This window comes from Euleptes europaea, chromosome 2, assembly GCF_029931775.1.
Source record: "Euleptes europaea isolate rEulEur1 chromosome 2, rEulEur1.hap1, whole genome shotgun sequence".
In the NCBI taxonomy this organism is placed as follows: domain Eukaryota; kingdom Metazoa; phylum Chordata; class Lepidosauria; order Squamata; family Sphaerodactylidae; genus Euleptes; species Euleptes europaea.
This window is the reverse complement of record NC_079313.1, coordinates 35,639,147-35,655,448: the sequence shown is the minus strand read 5'-3', so window position 1 is coordinate 35,655,448 and position 16,302 is coordinate 35,639,147. Positions and strand designations below refer to the sequence as shown.

Here is a 16,302-nt window from a genome sequence, read left to right as displayed (position 1 = left end):
TGGAATGATTATGTCCATAGAAATATATGTTAGATCTATATGGATCTGATAATTCTCTACTGAACCAGGTTTACTCAGTAATGCTCTGCACGTAAGAGGAAGAAGAGCATACAAGCATAACAACCCATGTTCAGGCCCTTCACATGTGAAGTCTGAATGTGGTATAAGGAAAAAATTGTGACTTGACATCATTAAATTGTGTGTTTCCCCATTGCTCCTTTGTTTATTTGATTGCCAGTTGTGGGGGACCATGAAACACGAAAAAGTAGGTACCACCCATTGTGCCTTACTAAATGTGAAAGGGCGAATAATATTCCTAGTGCTGGCCATGTGTCAGTTGTAACATGATCTGATCTTATATGACAAAGTAAAATAAATCTCTGCCATTATGTACCTTTAATACTTTTTTGAGAATAATCCTAATCAGATCTACACAGAATCCTCATCAGGTCTGTTCAATGGAGCTTACTCCCAGGAAAGTATTTTAAGGTTACATAGTTTTAGTATAAAGAACAATAAAATTGGTGTCGAGAAATTTAGCTGTTCCTGGGACAAGATGCTAAAAGCTGAAAATATTGCAAATGAGCAGGGAATTGGTTACATAAGCACAACAGTGTGTGAGAGAGTGCTGAAAATTTCCATGTTGTGTTCTTACAGCGTGGCACCATGTACCTCATGATCTGGATTCTTGCTGTTGTTGAGCCTTCCACATATTCTTTCAGTTGATATACATTTCAGTATTTAGACTGAAAAGGCTGTCTTGATTTTTTTAAAACTTGGATTGTGTGTGTATATATACATATGTACTAGTGGTCTACGCTACACTTTTAACATTTCCCTTTTCCCTTTTAATGATGATACATGCCCGAAAAGTCCAGTGGCAATTATCAGTTACCTTTGATGTCTCATACTTAAGAATGGTACAATTTTAGGGGATCAATTTTTGTAGTATTCTCTCACATACAAAGCCAAGGTATAAATCTCCTTAAATGACTTTAATAGAAAGCTTGGAAATGCTTTTGATGGGGGTTCATTTAGTTAAACTGTCTATGTCTCCAGCTGACCTTATGTATCCTGAGAAACGCAGACGGGCATCATTAAAATGTTCAGCCTCAGATTTGATTAATGAAATTTTATGACTGTAAAATTGTCACCTAGATTTCTAAATGAAATGTTCCAATAAGGTAGACAGGTTTATTTGGGAAGGCTTTGTAGTTCTTCATCTTCGACTGGGCTTGAAGCTTTCTCCCCTCCCTTCTTCCTTTAGGCAAATCCCTCTGAAGCAGAATGTTTCAATTTTACACATTTTGTGTCAATTTTCCAGACAGAAAAGTAGCCCCTGGACATTAGACATTTAGCTACGGAAAAGCGGTTTCCTTAGTTTTATTTGATTACTAGAAGTTAGATTCCTGCTGATAGTTCAGGACTGTTAGTGGTTACCTGACTGTTTGACAGAAAACATTTCCTTTCCTTTATTTAACCTTTGACTCGTGAATATAAAAGCTTTATCAGAACTGGAGTGGAAGCGCAAGCGAGGTGGAAGACTACTTAGTGCAACAAAGCTGAGGGATGGCTTTGAATGAAAGCCTCAGCGCCTGCCTGGTGGCTCCTTGGATTAAAAAAAATATGCTAAATACGTTTTTAATTAGCAGTGAAATATCGGGTGCTGTTGTTTATATGACAGGTAAGGCCCACGTTTTCGGTAGGATCTAATGCATTTTAAAAGCATCACACTTCCACATCCATGATTGATTTTGCAGATGTTGTTTTACGGATTTTGTGCTTTATGTGGCAGGCAGGAAATTTGTCAAAATAATTTCAGAACTACTGAAATTAGGGAAGACAGCCTGCTTTGTGGTTCAGCATTTGTGTGATTATTGCACTCATAAGGGGTTTCCTCTAACTTTGTGCAGTGCCAGCACAAAGGGACTTGAATTCTAATTGGCCTTTTTCTTTTTTTTTGCATCATCATTGTATAGCTAACAGAGCAATCCTAAGCAGGTCTACTCAGAAATAAGTCTCATTTTATTCGGTGAGGACTACTTTCAGAGAATTTTTAGGATTTCAGTGTGACTCATGTTACCAGTGTAAGTGTAGTATGTGTCACATTTTGTAAAGAACTGGAATTGGAGATAAACCTCCCCCTTCCCCCCCCCCCACAATAGTTTTTGAGTTCAAGGTGGGTAGGGATGATAGGGAATTCTTCTGGCCTCCACTGAAGTTCAGTTTCATCTATGAAGTTAACATGTTTAGGTTAAGGTTAATCCTCCATTCTCACACACATGTTGCATTTCTGTACAGTGGTCACTGGTACACTTCAGTAGAATATTTACTGGGAAAGGCAGGAGCAAAGGAAAGGCAAAGATGTTTCTGTTTCTGATGGGCGGAACTCTATCTTGAATCCCTGAATTGTTAGGGATGGTAATGGTGTGTAAGGGAGTTACTCATTCAGGTGGGTGGGAGCTGGCAGTTTCCTTTTCCCCATGCAGCTTAAGCAAGTGTGTGTTACCAGAAAATGACCTCTGTGTAGCTATCCTACAATTAACACCATCCTTATACATAGCTGGATTGCTGGAAATTTCGACATGTTGGATGGTGATCTTTGTTACGGTAAATATTTTATTTTTCAAGTTCAAAGTTGTGATTCAACTTGATCCTTTAATTTTAAACTATCGTCCAAATCTAGTATTTTTGTAGTTTTAGCAGTTTTAGGCTAGGGCATGCTGGTGCTGGAACCTTCCAGCTGTGAAAGGAAAATCATTCCAGTACTGAAGTCACCGGACTTTTTAGTTTTCACTTGTTGTGAAAGTAGCTTGATAATCTATGAAGTTAGCCTCTGTGTCCCGGCTGTGGAGACATCCTGTCCCATTGAGGTGATATGTTTTTAATGAATGAGAAGTATCAAATGTTCTTTCAAGGGATAGAGATGGAAGTGTGTGCTACAGCACACTTCCTTTTTTAAAAAAGTGATGTCTTGTTTTCTCCTTTGTTACATATCAGCTTCGACTGAGCTTTGACTATTTCGCATATCATTCTGGGATGGGAAAAAGAATCTGTGTCTCTGAAATGGCCAAAATTTAAACACTAAAGACCAATTATAGTACAATCTTATCTGTCGTCATTATATGTTACAGAATAGTACAGTGTTGTAAGGCACTTACCTGCAAATATGGTGTGTGCTACACAGTAATGATTAGGAAGCTATGTGCTAGAATATACTGGAGTCCTGAGGATAATACTGACTTTGCTTTGAAAACTCAGCCACTATATTGGATGCACCAACCACTACATGCCTGATAGATCAGCACTGATTTTCCTCTCCCACCCATTTATGAATAGCAGCAGCATACTTTCATTTTATTCAGGGTTAACAGCCCAAAAGCCATGCGCCAAGCAGCAGCATACTGATGGGAGGGTGAGTGAGATGGATAAGTACATGGGGAATCCTGTTCTGGAGCCCTGGCTGTGCAGGCAGTGGGAAATGCTGAATGTCTGAAGTAGTGTGCTTTGCCATTGTTCTGGGAATTAGGAATGAGAGAGAAAGTGTGTGTAAATAAAAAAGTGTAAGAGTAAAGCATGCCTCTGAGAGCCAGTGTGGTGTAGTGGTTAAGAGCGGCAGACTCTAATCTGGAGAACCCAGTTTGATTCCCCACTCCTCCACAAGAAGCCTGCTAGGTGATTTTGGTCTAGTAACAGTTGTCTTAGAACTCTCTCAGCCCCACCTACCTCTCAAGGTGTCTGTTGTGGGGAGGGCAATGGAAGGTGATTGTAAGCCGCTTTGAGACTCCTTAAAGGTACAGAAAAGTGGTGTATCACATCCTCTTCCTCCTCCTTCTTCTATAGAGTAAAACCCCTATGACCCAGGTATCGAAATGTTGGATAATACTGATGTGGAACCATTTATCAAGTTGGTTTTAATGGGGTAGGTTAAGACAGTTCTGCAAATTGCTTAGGCTATGCCACACTGTGGGATCTCAGTGGCAGTCAGTCTTTTGTGTGTGTGTGTGTGTGTGTGTGTTCCTGTCCTTTCAGTAGGAAATACCATAGTATTGAATTTACAAGTGTTAACTTCTCAGGCTTCATTTTTTATGGTTAGGCTTATGTTGTAAAAGAAGGGGTCCCCATCTTAATGCATATATCAAACCTTTCCCAGCCTATGAGCCTAAACCTGATAAATTCTGAGGTGATTTGTGGCTGCTGAAGGGGGAGGGGGATGTGGTGTTTTTAAATAAGAAGAATTATTGTGCTCAAGAGTTCTTTACATAGAGAGTAATAATTAATATCATTTTATTATCTTCCTGGTTACATGGAAAAAAAAGACCGTTCTCTGCAAGTAGGCAGGCACGAAACATTGGGTCAGGATGTCATTGTTTATGGGCTGGAACCACACAACTCAGTTTTGGATTCCGTCCAAACAAAGTAGTCTATGACTAAACTCTGTCATATTCATATAAGGTACTGCGATACAATGGGTCATTCCAATCCTGCTTCTCATTCAGTATTGTTTGTAGTGACTTGCAATGACTCTTCAAAGTGTGAGGAGAAGAGATATTTTCTAGCTTTGCTATCTAGGATTTTTTGTCTTGTGGTTTAAAACATTTGCAGGACTAGGTGAAGATCATTGTTTTTCTTTTGAAATGCTCTTAGTTAAAACATTTATCATATAAGATGCCTCAAAAGTGTAATGCAATGAAGCAATTTTTTATGCAGCTTTTTTTTCCCATTCCAGCTACTTGCCATGGTTTGAGGTTTACTACAAAGTATTAAATACACTGGCAGATTATTTGGCTAAAGAACAGGTAATTTTATGTTTCTCTTTACTCTTTAAATTTGCCTTTGTTTAGGAAAAAATGCCAACAATCAAACTTTTTAATAATCCTGAGTCCTAATTTCTAAATTTATTTTGCACTATGTACCTACATTTAAAAATTTGCATCAGCATAAAGAACACTTTGTGTTTAGAAATTACACGCTAAGACTAACGCTCCAATATACTGATTATTAACTATATAGTTGCAAAACTTGTGGATTCAAGGTATGTAGGTTACACACACACACACACACAGGTTACATGAAGCTGCTTTATGGTGAGTTAGTCTGTTGGTTTTTCAAGGTCAAGCTTGCTCTGACTGGTAAATGTTCTCCAGGGTCATACATACAAGTCTTTCAGAGCTTCCGATATCTGATCTTTTTAACGAGATGCTGGACATCAAGTATAGAAGAAAAAAGATCTGGAAAACAGAATCTGGAAAACAGAAGTTGGGTACCCAAGGTTGGGTGGGATGAAAAAATAAAATAACAAATATTATATATATATATATATAAAATAAAGCTTCTATGGATCACTGACCTTTTTTTTCTTTCCTATGGTGCTAATGGTTCATTGTGTGAGTTCCATATTGTGTCTGTTTAATTTGAAAACCCCACACCATTGTTGCCTAAAGATCTCACTCTTAGAATATATGCAGTGATTATGTTTATCACTGTTTGGAGAGGTGGCAGTTCCTTATGAACAATTGTAACTGCTTACATGAAAACTGAATAGGAGACATCAGTAGGAGGAAAAGGTCCTGTAAGATACACATGAGAAGGATATTTGGCAAATTAAATGGAATTCACAGATAAGCTGTAAAGATGGTGGAGGATACATTGTTTCAGCGGGTTTAGACATTATAGAAGGAAAAGACAGGTCATATAACCTACTGCCCAGAAGAACAGAAGCTGGGTATGATTATAATAGCTGCAGGCAGTTTTAACATATTATAATAAAGACTGATTGGAGAACAATGAGTCTCCCTTTTTTCTCAATGTTCAATATATGCAGCAGATTTTGTTACAGTGGTAATGAAGGCTGTGGTTGTGCTGTCAGTGTCAGAGAGGGGCAGGGCAGGGAGAAGTGTTTGTCTACTAGTGACAGAGAGGAATAATAGATGGTGAGATGGTTATGACCTGACAACTAGAACCCAAAAAAGAGCATGTTCAAGTTCTACCTTGAGCTATGAACCTGACACTAATAAGAGTGTATTGCATTGGTAGGTAGATTGGTAGGTTTCTTTTGATGTGGCAGATAATTAACTTGTGTTTCCAGTCAGTAGATTGCACTCTTAACTTGTGCTGGAATATCTCTAGAGACATATTTGGGGGTAGAGCTGTTAAGTTGAATCTAGCAATAGATTTCTGCTAACGGAAGATGGGGGAACCATGACTGCCTATTTTTTCCCTTCCACTGTGGACTTCTGAATTGGCCCTCATGCTGTTCCTGTAGTTTTGATGTCCCCTAAGAGCATCATTTTAGGCTGCAACAGTATGGAAGAAGGAAGAAAGTTCTGCTCCACTTCCATCAGCAGAAATTACCACTGGATTCAACCCATTGAGAGCAAGTGTGGTATAGTGATTAGAACATCAGACTAGGATCTGGGAGAACCAGGTTGGAATCCCCACTCTGCCATGTAAGCTTCCTGGGTGACCTTGGGCCAGTCATGCATTCTGAGCCTAAGCTACCTCAGGATTGTTGATAAAATGGATTGTTTTATCCATTGATAAAATGGATGAGGGGAGAATGATGTAACTTTGTATCCCTACTGGGGAGAAAGGAAGGTTTTAATGAAGTATGTGAGTAAATAAATATCATATACTTGGTTAGATGATGGTATTATTTACTGAATAACTGTCCCAAGCAGGTTTAGCAAGGGCGCCTCTATTCATGGCACCCCTCCATTCTAAATACATCCTAGCACCAGCAACCTATCTCCACTATTTAGAGATAAATAATTATAGAAGGGCCTTTACCCTGGCCAGATGTGCAGCCTTACCTTCTGCTACGCTGGAGGGGAAATTTAAGAAGACACCCTGGGAGGAGAGTTTCTGCCCTTGCAAGTCAGGGGACTTAGAAACTGTTGAGCATGCCCTCCTGAACTGCAATTTTTATACATTACCCCGATCGAAGTTTATTGAGCCCCTCTTATCGAGAATGGGACCTGACAGGGCAGGAGAAAGGATTGAAATGCTCCTACAAGGGTATAATCCTTCAATCACTCTTCAGGTTGCGAAATTTTGCATGGCAGCAATGAAAATTCGATGCCATAGAACAGCCTCTTAGCGCAATTGACAGATGTGTCCCAGCTGTAATTTTCTTTTAAGTGTTATAACTGTAATTCTTTGGACTGTAATTCTTTGTTTGTAACAATTTATTAGCCCATGTTTTCTGTTTTATCTTGTTTTATCTGGCTAAGGGCCGTAAATAAATTATCTGTCTATCTATCTATCTATCTATCTATCTATCTATCTATCTATCTATCTATCTATCTATCTATCGAATAACGGTTGTGGTGAAAATAGACTAATACATGATATACACGTTATGTTTAGCTGTCATCCTAGAAATAACTGAATTTTTACTGAATTATTAAGGATGTTTTATGGGGCTTGATACTATTAATTCTATTTCTATTGATTTTATGTGATGTGATTTTATTGTATTTATTGTATTCGATGTAGGGCTGTTGAAAAAAAATTCGGTAAAGTTCGGCTTTGGCAAAATTTGGCCCATTTTAATTCGGGACGTGCCAAAGTCCGAACTCCCCTGCTTCGGATCCCCGAAATTCGGGCGAGATCCGGAGTTTGGGGGAAAATTCAGCCGGGTCTTTGAAGTGCTGGGCGCCGCCTGCCCAGGCAGGGCCCACCACTTCAAAGAGTCGGGAAGGGGCAGGGGTCTTTAAAGAGCCCCCTGCGGGCCTTCACGGGGCTTCCATGAAGGTGCCCGGGGGGCTCTTTAAACAGATCTGCGCCTTCCAGCTGGAAGGTGCAGATCTGTTTAAAGGGCCCCCGCGCACCTTCATGGAAGCCCCGTGAAGGCTCATGGGGGAGACAGATCTGCGCCTGACAACCCCCCACCCCTTCTCCATAGTCCTGGCGGGAGGGGCGGGGGGTCTGGAAACCCCTCTGCCCACCCAGCGTTGGCTGGGCAGAGGGGCTTGACAACCACCCCACCCCCTTCCCCAGAGTCCCGGCAGGAGGGGCGGGGGTCTGGAAACCCCTCTGCCCAGCCAGCGTTGGCTGGGCAGAGGGGCTTGACAACCACCCCACCCCCTTCCCCAGAGTCCCCACGGGAGGGGCGGGGGTCAGGAAACCCCTCTGCCCAGCCAACGCTGACTGGACAGAGGGGCTTGACAACCACCCCACCCCCTTCCCCAGAGTCCCGGCGGGAAGGGTGGGGGTCTGGAAACCCCTCTGCCCAGCCAGCGTTGGCTGCGCAGAGGGGCTTGACAACCTCCCCACCCCCTTCTCCAGAGTCCTGGTGGGAGGGGCGGGGGGTATGGAAACCCCTCTGCCCACCCAGCGTTGGCTGGGCAGAAGGGCTTGACAACCACCCCACCCCCTTCCCCAGAGTCCCCACGGGAGGGGCGGGGGTCAGGAAACCCCTCTGCCCAGCCAACGCTGACTGGACAGAGGGGCTTGACAACCACCCCACCCCCTTCCCCAGAGTCCCGGCGGGAAGGGTGGGGGTCTGGAAACCCCTCTGCCCAGCCAGCGTTGGCTGCGCAGAGGGGTTTCCAGACCCCCCACCCTCCTTCCCGGGACTCCCGGGTGGAACAGATATGTGCCTCCCAGCTGGGAGGCACACATCCATTTAAAGGGCCCCCTGCGCATCTTCAGGGAAGCCCCATGAAGGCGCGCGGATGGCCCTTTAAACAGATCTGCGCCTAACAGCTGTTAGGCGGAGATCTGTCCCCCACCCCACCCCCGCGCTTTCAGGGGGCTTCCCTGAAGGCGTGCGGGGGGAACCCCGAATCTGCCAAATTTATTCACCGAACCCCGAAGTTGGTGAATTCGGCTCCCCCGTTTCCCGCCTTTTTTTGAGTTCGGTTCCTCCTGAACTAAAAAACGCTGAATTGGGGAAAATTCGGCGGTTTTTCAGTTCGGGACTAACCGAATCGACAGCCCTAATTTGATGTATGAATTTGTGTTGTGAGCTGCCCTGAGCCCGGCCTTGGCCAGGGGAGGGTGGGGTATAAAACGAAATTAAAAAATAAAATAAACAGGGCCAGACAGAAGGGCCTAGCAAAGGAGGGGGTAGAAGTATGGGCCTGCAAAAGCAGGGGCCAGAGCCATGAAAAGGGAGTAGGAAAAGAGAAACTGGGAGGCTTAGGTAATTAGGGTTGAGGCATGGGTGAGGGGGTGGGGCAGAGGCCTGAAGGATGAAGAAAAGGCCAGAAAGAGAATACTTTGAGATGTTTCAAGCATGGATTGAGATGATAACCAAATTTCTTCAGGAGATAAGAAGTTTTGTGTCTTTTTGCAATAGCAAGTCACATATTTGAGAAGTAATGGGTTTAAATGAAAAGAAGCTGGATCTTAAATAATAGAGCAAAGCCAGTGGGTGGGGAGCGGAGAGAAAGGAATATTTTGAAAAGTGTGAGGCTCCTTCCCATCCACACTCAGGATTAGAGCTATTGCTCCTTCATTTTATTATTATTATTTATTATTAATTTGTTCTCCCCCTCCCCATGTTGTTCTTATTGATTTGTGAACCATAGGAATAGTGTGTGCTGGGGAGAGTGTCTGCTGAGAGAACTGGCAAAAATTTCACATGAACTGAAGTGCTGCTTGCACAAATGGAACAACAAATAGGATTCAACTTGTGATGTAATAGATTTCATGTTTATTATTAAGCTGATATAAAGCAGGCTAACTCACTAGACTCCCAGTGCTTCCTGTAATATATCTTTGCCAAGGATCATCTTATGGAGTTGCTGATTATATTTGGATGTTAACCTCTTACATTATTTCACTTTGAATGCATCTTTCAATTATTATGCAGACCAATATACAATACATTTTATTATAATTACATTGTGATATTATATTTCATTATATGGGGTCATCAACTGTTGAGTTTGCATTTTTGAAAACTTTTTAAAGCTTTATTGTTTTGGCATATAAGCTAAGAATACAATAAAAATACTGGTTATGTGTGTAACTGTTCAGTTATGCAAAAATGAAAGCATGAAATAAAACTGTAAAAGAAACCACACTGAACTGCTAAACTTAGAAAGCGAAGGGAGTTATTTATTCTTTTCATATACACTTGTTATGTTATATTATGTGTTGATTTGCATATTCATCTGTGAAGATGTTTTGCTGAAACACAATGGCTGTGATTGAAAGTTTGATGCACACATTGAACTATTTGTATGTGGAGAAGCTGTTCCTTTTTTTCAATGAATTAAGGAACTTTGTGTGACTGCAATGATTACAAAGTTTTTGTATATTAAAATTATATGTTCATACTGAAGTGACTATCTAAAAGGTGCTGGATCATGATGAATATAAACAATGTTTATCTGGCTGTTGATTTAAAATAGGAAGAAGACTTGAGTGACTTGTTAGAAACCTGGTATAGGCATCCTGTTCCAAAGGCGAACACTCCTATCAGTTTAAGTTTGGTAGGTATTGCGTTTAATACATATTTATCTTTTAATAATCAAAACATTGATGTTGACAGTTGTAATGATATTTGAAACTAACTCTACTGTTAAATGATCATTATATTGGCAAGGCTCCCAAAGTGAGAGGTTGGTCTTACCAAAGGAATTGCAAACGTCTCTTTTAACCCAGAATCCATGCTTCGGTTTAATAACAGTGCAGTGGGGTGGGCATGCAGGTTGATAGTATTCCCGGCTGTGTTGTTGATTGTGGTCATTGGGCCAGTAGGACAAGTGGCCTGTTTTTGACATGTGTGAAAATCCTGCTAGTCTAGATACAAGGCACTGACACAAGCCACTTGAGATTCATTTTGAATCCCTGACTCCGTACTGAAGGACCTCTATGAACATATGAAACTGCTTTATTCTAAATCAGGTCATTAGTCTAACCCTCTATTGTCTACTCTGACGGACAGTGGCTCTCTGTGGTTGCAGTTGAGAGAGATAGGTCTTGGCTGTGCTCCCTGAAATCCTTTTAACTAAGCTGTTGGGGTGGGGGTGGAACCTGGTGCATTCTGCATTTTAAAGCAAGTACTTCATCATTGAGCTATGGCCCCTTCCCTAATATGTAACTGGCTCCTAAAGGCTGCAGCTATGGTTCCTCCTTCCCAGTTGGCTTTAATTATTTGCCTGAAGCACCTTCTGCTCTGAACACAATCCCTCTTAAGAGAAAACCGTTAAAGCCCTCCCAGCTCACGGAACTGTGTCCAGCACCTCCAAGAGCAGGGTTATCTCTTCCTTTGATACGAAAGGCCTTTCTACCCTACTGATATTTGCCTTAATTAATCACACAATGATTGTTGCTCCAACAAAAATTTAGTAGTATACAAGAGTATCCTTTGTGTGCATTCAGTGATCATATAAAAAATCCACTGTGCAAAACTTAATCTAAGTTGTATTTGAGCTCCTAGAAACTTGTAGCTCCTTTCTGAACCACAAGGGCTGTAGATTCTGTCACTGTTCAAGTCAGGACACCCAGTTTTTGCCAATGTGAAGATAATCTGGTACTTGTTGAAATCATGTATGGCTCCCTGCCTAAAATGCATACACATTGACATGAAATTAGAGAGAATTACCTGTGAGACACCGCTGTTAGCTTTGGCCAGGCTTGTAGGTAGGACACGAGTACCACAACAATCTACAATAACCTTTATTGCTCATTGACAAGGTCTTAAGCATTTACATTGTATAGAAAAGACAGTTTTACAAAAACAGCATGATCCTTTAAAGCTTGGTATAAAGCATAAAGGAGCCCCGTGGCGCAGAGTGTTAAGCTGCAGTACTGCAGTCAAAAGCTCTGCTCACGACCTGAGTTCGATCCCGACGGAAGTTGGTTTCAGGTAGCCGGCTCAAGGTTGACTCAGCCTTCCATCCTTCCGAGGTCGGTCAAATGAGTACCCAGCTTGCTGGGGGTAAAGGGAAGATGACTGGGGAAGGCAACGGCAAACCACCCCACAAACAAAGTCTGCCTAGAAAACGTCGGGATGTGACGTCTCCCCATGGGTCAGAAATGACCCGGTGCTTGCACAGGGGACCTTTACCTTTACCTTTTTATAAAGCATAACCATTTTATTGAGACAGTTTTAAGGACACGAGTACAAGCTTCATTGATGGTACAAGAATGCTTAATTTCTTTCAAATGAAAATTATTTGTACCATTCTAAGTGCTGTTGCAAAATTTGGTGCTGAACGGTGCTTATAATGTTGGCAGTCTAGAATGCCATGTTTGACAGCACTCAGTCAGTCCAGAACAAATTAGCATGGTGCTTTAGTAAAAACATGTTTTCCCCTTTCTAATTGTCACCACCACAAACTCCTCTGGGGATCTGGATGCCGCTGTGTTCTTTCAGGCTTACACATCAACACCAAGCTTGCACAAAGTATTCTGAAAACTGGAACTTATTATAGCCAACCAGTTGGCTAAATGAACCAGAAACAGCATGGAATCCAAGTTGTATATTTATTTAGACTATTTGCACCTATCAAGCTAGCAGGAATTTAGGAGCAAATTCAGCTAATTTAGTGGAATTCCACTAATGCAGATGGGACTCACAGCCAATGTTGCGCTGATCTGAGCATGTATCCACACTGATGTGGCCATTTATTATCACAGTGCAATAAGTATCACGTAGCCAATAGTTTGCGATTGTAAGAGGAAACATTGAAAAATATTTCTTTTGAGCTCCTGGACTATGTGGCTGTTGGAAAAACTAGTCCAGCCTTCTTGTACAACTTTAATGTCTAATCACAATCCTATGTGCCGTGAAAGATATGAGCTGTTCTCTTAATGCATACCAATAACTTATTTATTTGGATAATTTCTGTGCATCTTTCCATAAAAAAGATATGTTGAAGGTGGCTTGGAAAGGTAAAAGCAAATAACTGTAAGCAGTATCATAAAACACAAGCAGAAAACAAGCAGAAACTATAATGTAATATACACCAGTAATCCTTTGCTGCACCATCTGTTTCTGTGATAGTTCCTCTCCAGTCCCAACATCCTCATTGCTGCTTCTTGTATTGAAAAAAAAATCTGTGTTTGTTGGTTTGAAAGCAAATACACAAACTGATGGAGCCATTCATTTTTATGTTTGAAAAGATCATCCTGTTCTCAAAGAGAATGGGAACCACTGATTTCAGAAAGCAGTTTCCCATGTTAAGCTCAGTCCTTTGGTTTCAAAAGATTGTTGTGTTCAATTTTCTTCTCATGTTGGAAAAAAGAACAAAGAGATATTTTTTGCAAGCAAGCAAGTTCTGAAAGACCAACCATGTTTAACAGCGGTGAGTTTTAAAATGCTCTGGCTGTGCACAACCTCTCTTGAAAGAAATAATTGCCTGCCAAATGATGTCTCTGTTGATTACAAGTGATTCATAAATTTCCTTTGGGAAATGCTTATATTGTGACTCTGGTCTGGAGCAGGTAGTTTTCTTGAACATATTTTCTGTTTAAACTATATTAAATTTGGATTTGTGTGTTCAGATAGTGTAAAAAGCATCTCCTTCAAATGTAAGAGTGGCAATAGTTTATTCTCACTCCCTTTTTGGTAACCTACATCCTGAAATACAGAGCAGAAACATTTTTTTCAATCAACTTAGATATTTAGACCATATAGAATAGAGGTAATATGAGGATACAAGGTTGCCTGACATCTGCTTCAGATAATGGGTTTATCTAGACCAGTACCCAGCTTGCTGGGGGTAAAGTGTAGATGACTGGGGAAGGCACTGTAAAGCCACCCTGTAAACATGGTCTGCCTAGTAAACGTCGGGATGTGACGTCATGGGTCAGGAATGACCCAGTGCTTGACCGGGGACTACCTTTACCGAGGCCAGTATAATCTATTCTGATTGGCCACAGAGCTTTTTTAATCTGGAGATACCAAGGGATTGAATGTGGGACCTTCTGTATTCAAGGTACATGGTCCTCTATTGAACCACAACCTCTCCCAAATCAAAAGAATTTTTCTTTTCAGTGGATATAGTTGCACAGTATTGGTATTATGGGGAAATTTACAGCACATTTTCCTTTTATAATCAATGCCCTTTTCATCATAAGATCACACATTACAGTTCAAAACCTTTTGCTTTCAAAACAGTGACTCTAGGTAGCTTTTCCAAAATATTTTTGTTGAACAAAAACAGACACATAAAAAATCTAACCAACATCAAGTATTTAAGAACAGTTTAAACAGAAAATGAGTAAAGCTGTAGGGTTTTTTTGGAATTTGGGTTGGTTCTTGGATTCTTGGCTACATAATATCTGGCTTTTTATCCTTCTTTGTTTGCATGAATTTAATCTCACGCTGAATATATGTTAAAAATACCAAACGGCTTATTTAATTCATTTTTACATTTTTTTTCTTTTTCTATTGTTCGTTTTACTTGCCTATTTTAATTATTCAAAATGTGTTACTGAACCATTGATTTCAGTTGCGGGGTCTGCTCTAATTGGCTTGTTTGACCTGAAAATCAACATAAAGCCTATTAACAATTCCAGGCAGGTCAATAACTTGGCTAGAGATGGTGGAAACACTGTGGCCATCATGCCAGCCAATATCAGCAAGGAATATTTGTAGGCTCCGTTCAAGTTCCTGATAGGCGGTGTCATAGCTTTTTGTTTGCAGTCCCACTAACTTACAGCCCAAACTCACTAAACAATAGTAGGATTCCATGTACAAAAGAAATACAAGTGAATCCATTTTGATTTTTTAGTTGAAACAAAAACTAAACATGCTATAGTATTACTCTTTGATGTCGAATGTAAATGGTTTTGGAAAAGGTTATACATGTATCTCTCCCCCCCCCCCCAAGAAATCAAGAGCGGAAAAGGTAATTTACACAAAGAGAAGGAAGTGTACCCTTAAATGAACATTCAGGCATCAGGCCTTTCAGACCCTTAAAAGGTCTGAGAGCCTCATTTTCATGCCCTAGAGAACTCAATGTGGCAACTTTTGAGAAGGTGTGGAGAAAGGTGTGTCTACAACAGAATGGCAATACCAATACAGAATGGCAGAGAGATGCATCTTTGTCCAGTTGTAGTAGGCCATTAATAATATCCAAAGCTTGTCTATGAACTGTTTCATAAAGGTATTTAGTTACATTTATCTACTCTTTTACATTTTCTGTGTATCTTACTAAAAAAAATGCATGAATAACCTTACAAACTACTCATAATGGAAGTAAAAAATTGAAACCTGTTTGTGAATGATTTTCAATAAGAAATGCTGTGTAAAGATTAGCAACTTGGAGTCTTCAAAATCTGGCCCTGCTGAGCAGTACCAGTGTTGCTCCACCAGGTTGCCATCCCAGAGGTAAGATAAGTGTAAGAAAGGAATTCTGGCTATGAATACAGGACTTACAGCCCATTCCTGAAGGGGAGGTGGATAGCAGCTGGGAGAGGCTGTTTCCATAGACGTTTCCCGGCCGAAAAATAATGTTTTAAAATGCATTAAAAACAACTGCGAAACTCCTCCATGGAGTTACACGGGGCTACACCAGCTATTTTGCCCTGGGAACTCCCCCGACGCCGGCATGGGTACCCTCTTGCTTGCTGCCACTTTATCACAGCGCAAAGTGGCATGGATGTTACGCTGGCTCCAATGGCGCTTCTGCTCTCCCCTTCAGGATTGCATGGTTAGTAGCTAAGCAGAGCAGTAGTGATTGTAGAAAAAACTAGAGGTGTCGTCCTTTCTACATTTCCAACCTGTACCTACCATAGTTTTTCACTCTTCTGTAAAAAGGAAAAGGGAAAAAAAAGTAAGCCCTTATCACAGACCATTGAGTTTAAAATCTGTGGAGCTGGGAGAATATATAGAACTGCATGCTTTCAGTACAATTTTACCTTTTCAAAATTGTTGTTTTCAGTGTTGTGATTCATTGAACTAAATTATCAAGTGCACCTGTTTCTCTTTTTCTCTTTTTGGACCAATAATTTCATTTTTTCTTTGTTAATTAGCACTCATATTTCATTGCTCCTGATGTAACTGGCTTGCCAACTGTCCCTGAAAATGTAAGTTTTTGGAATGTTTGTGATTTATGTAGGATTTGTTGTGTATGTATGCAGCTCTGCAGTTCCAAAGACTTAAGGGCACTTCAGAAGAGCATGTGTGTTGGGGGGGGGGGATGACTATTTCTGTCAGTTTCCTCCCTCCTGCTGAAAACCCCCACTTCTGCGCTGTTCCTGAGGTTTCTTAGACCCCAATGAACAAAATTTAAGGAGGGGGTGGTTTAGTGTGTTACAATGGGAGGGGGGGAAAAGAAAGTCTTTTTTCATGAGGTCTGTGGGTTGTTGGATAGATAAGTTCTGTAATATCTGTAG

At 41.0% G+C, this 16,302-nt stretch overlaps 1 protein-coding gene across 1 annotated transcript in view; it reads left to right on the top strand.

Moving 5' to 3' along the window:
- DENND1B (DENN domain containing 1B) overlaps window positions 1-16,302 on the top strand; it is a 278,172-nt gene that overhangs the window by 158,820 nt on the left and 103,050 nt on the right. Inside the window, exons 6-8 of the mRNA XM_056844351.1 lie at window positions 4,730-4,799; window positions 10,365-10,445; window positions 15,940-15,993. Of these exons, the coding sequence (XP_056700329.1) occupies window positions 4,730-4,799; window positions 10,365-10,445; window positions 15,940-15,993 (205 nt within the window). The remainder of the gene's footprint in view (window positions 1-4,729; window positions 4,800-10,364; window positions 10,446-15,939; window positions 15,994-16,302) is intronic.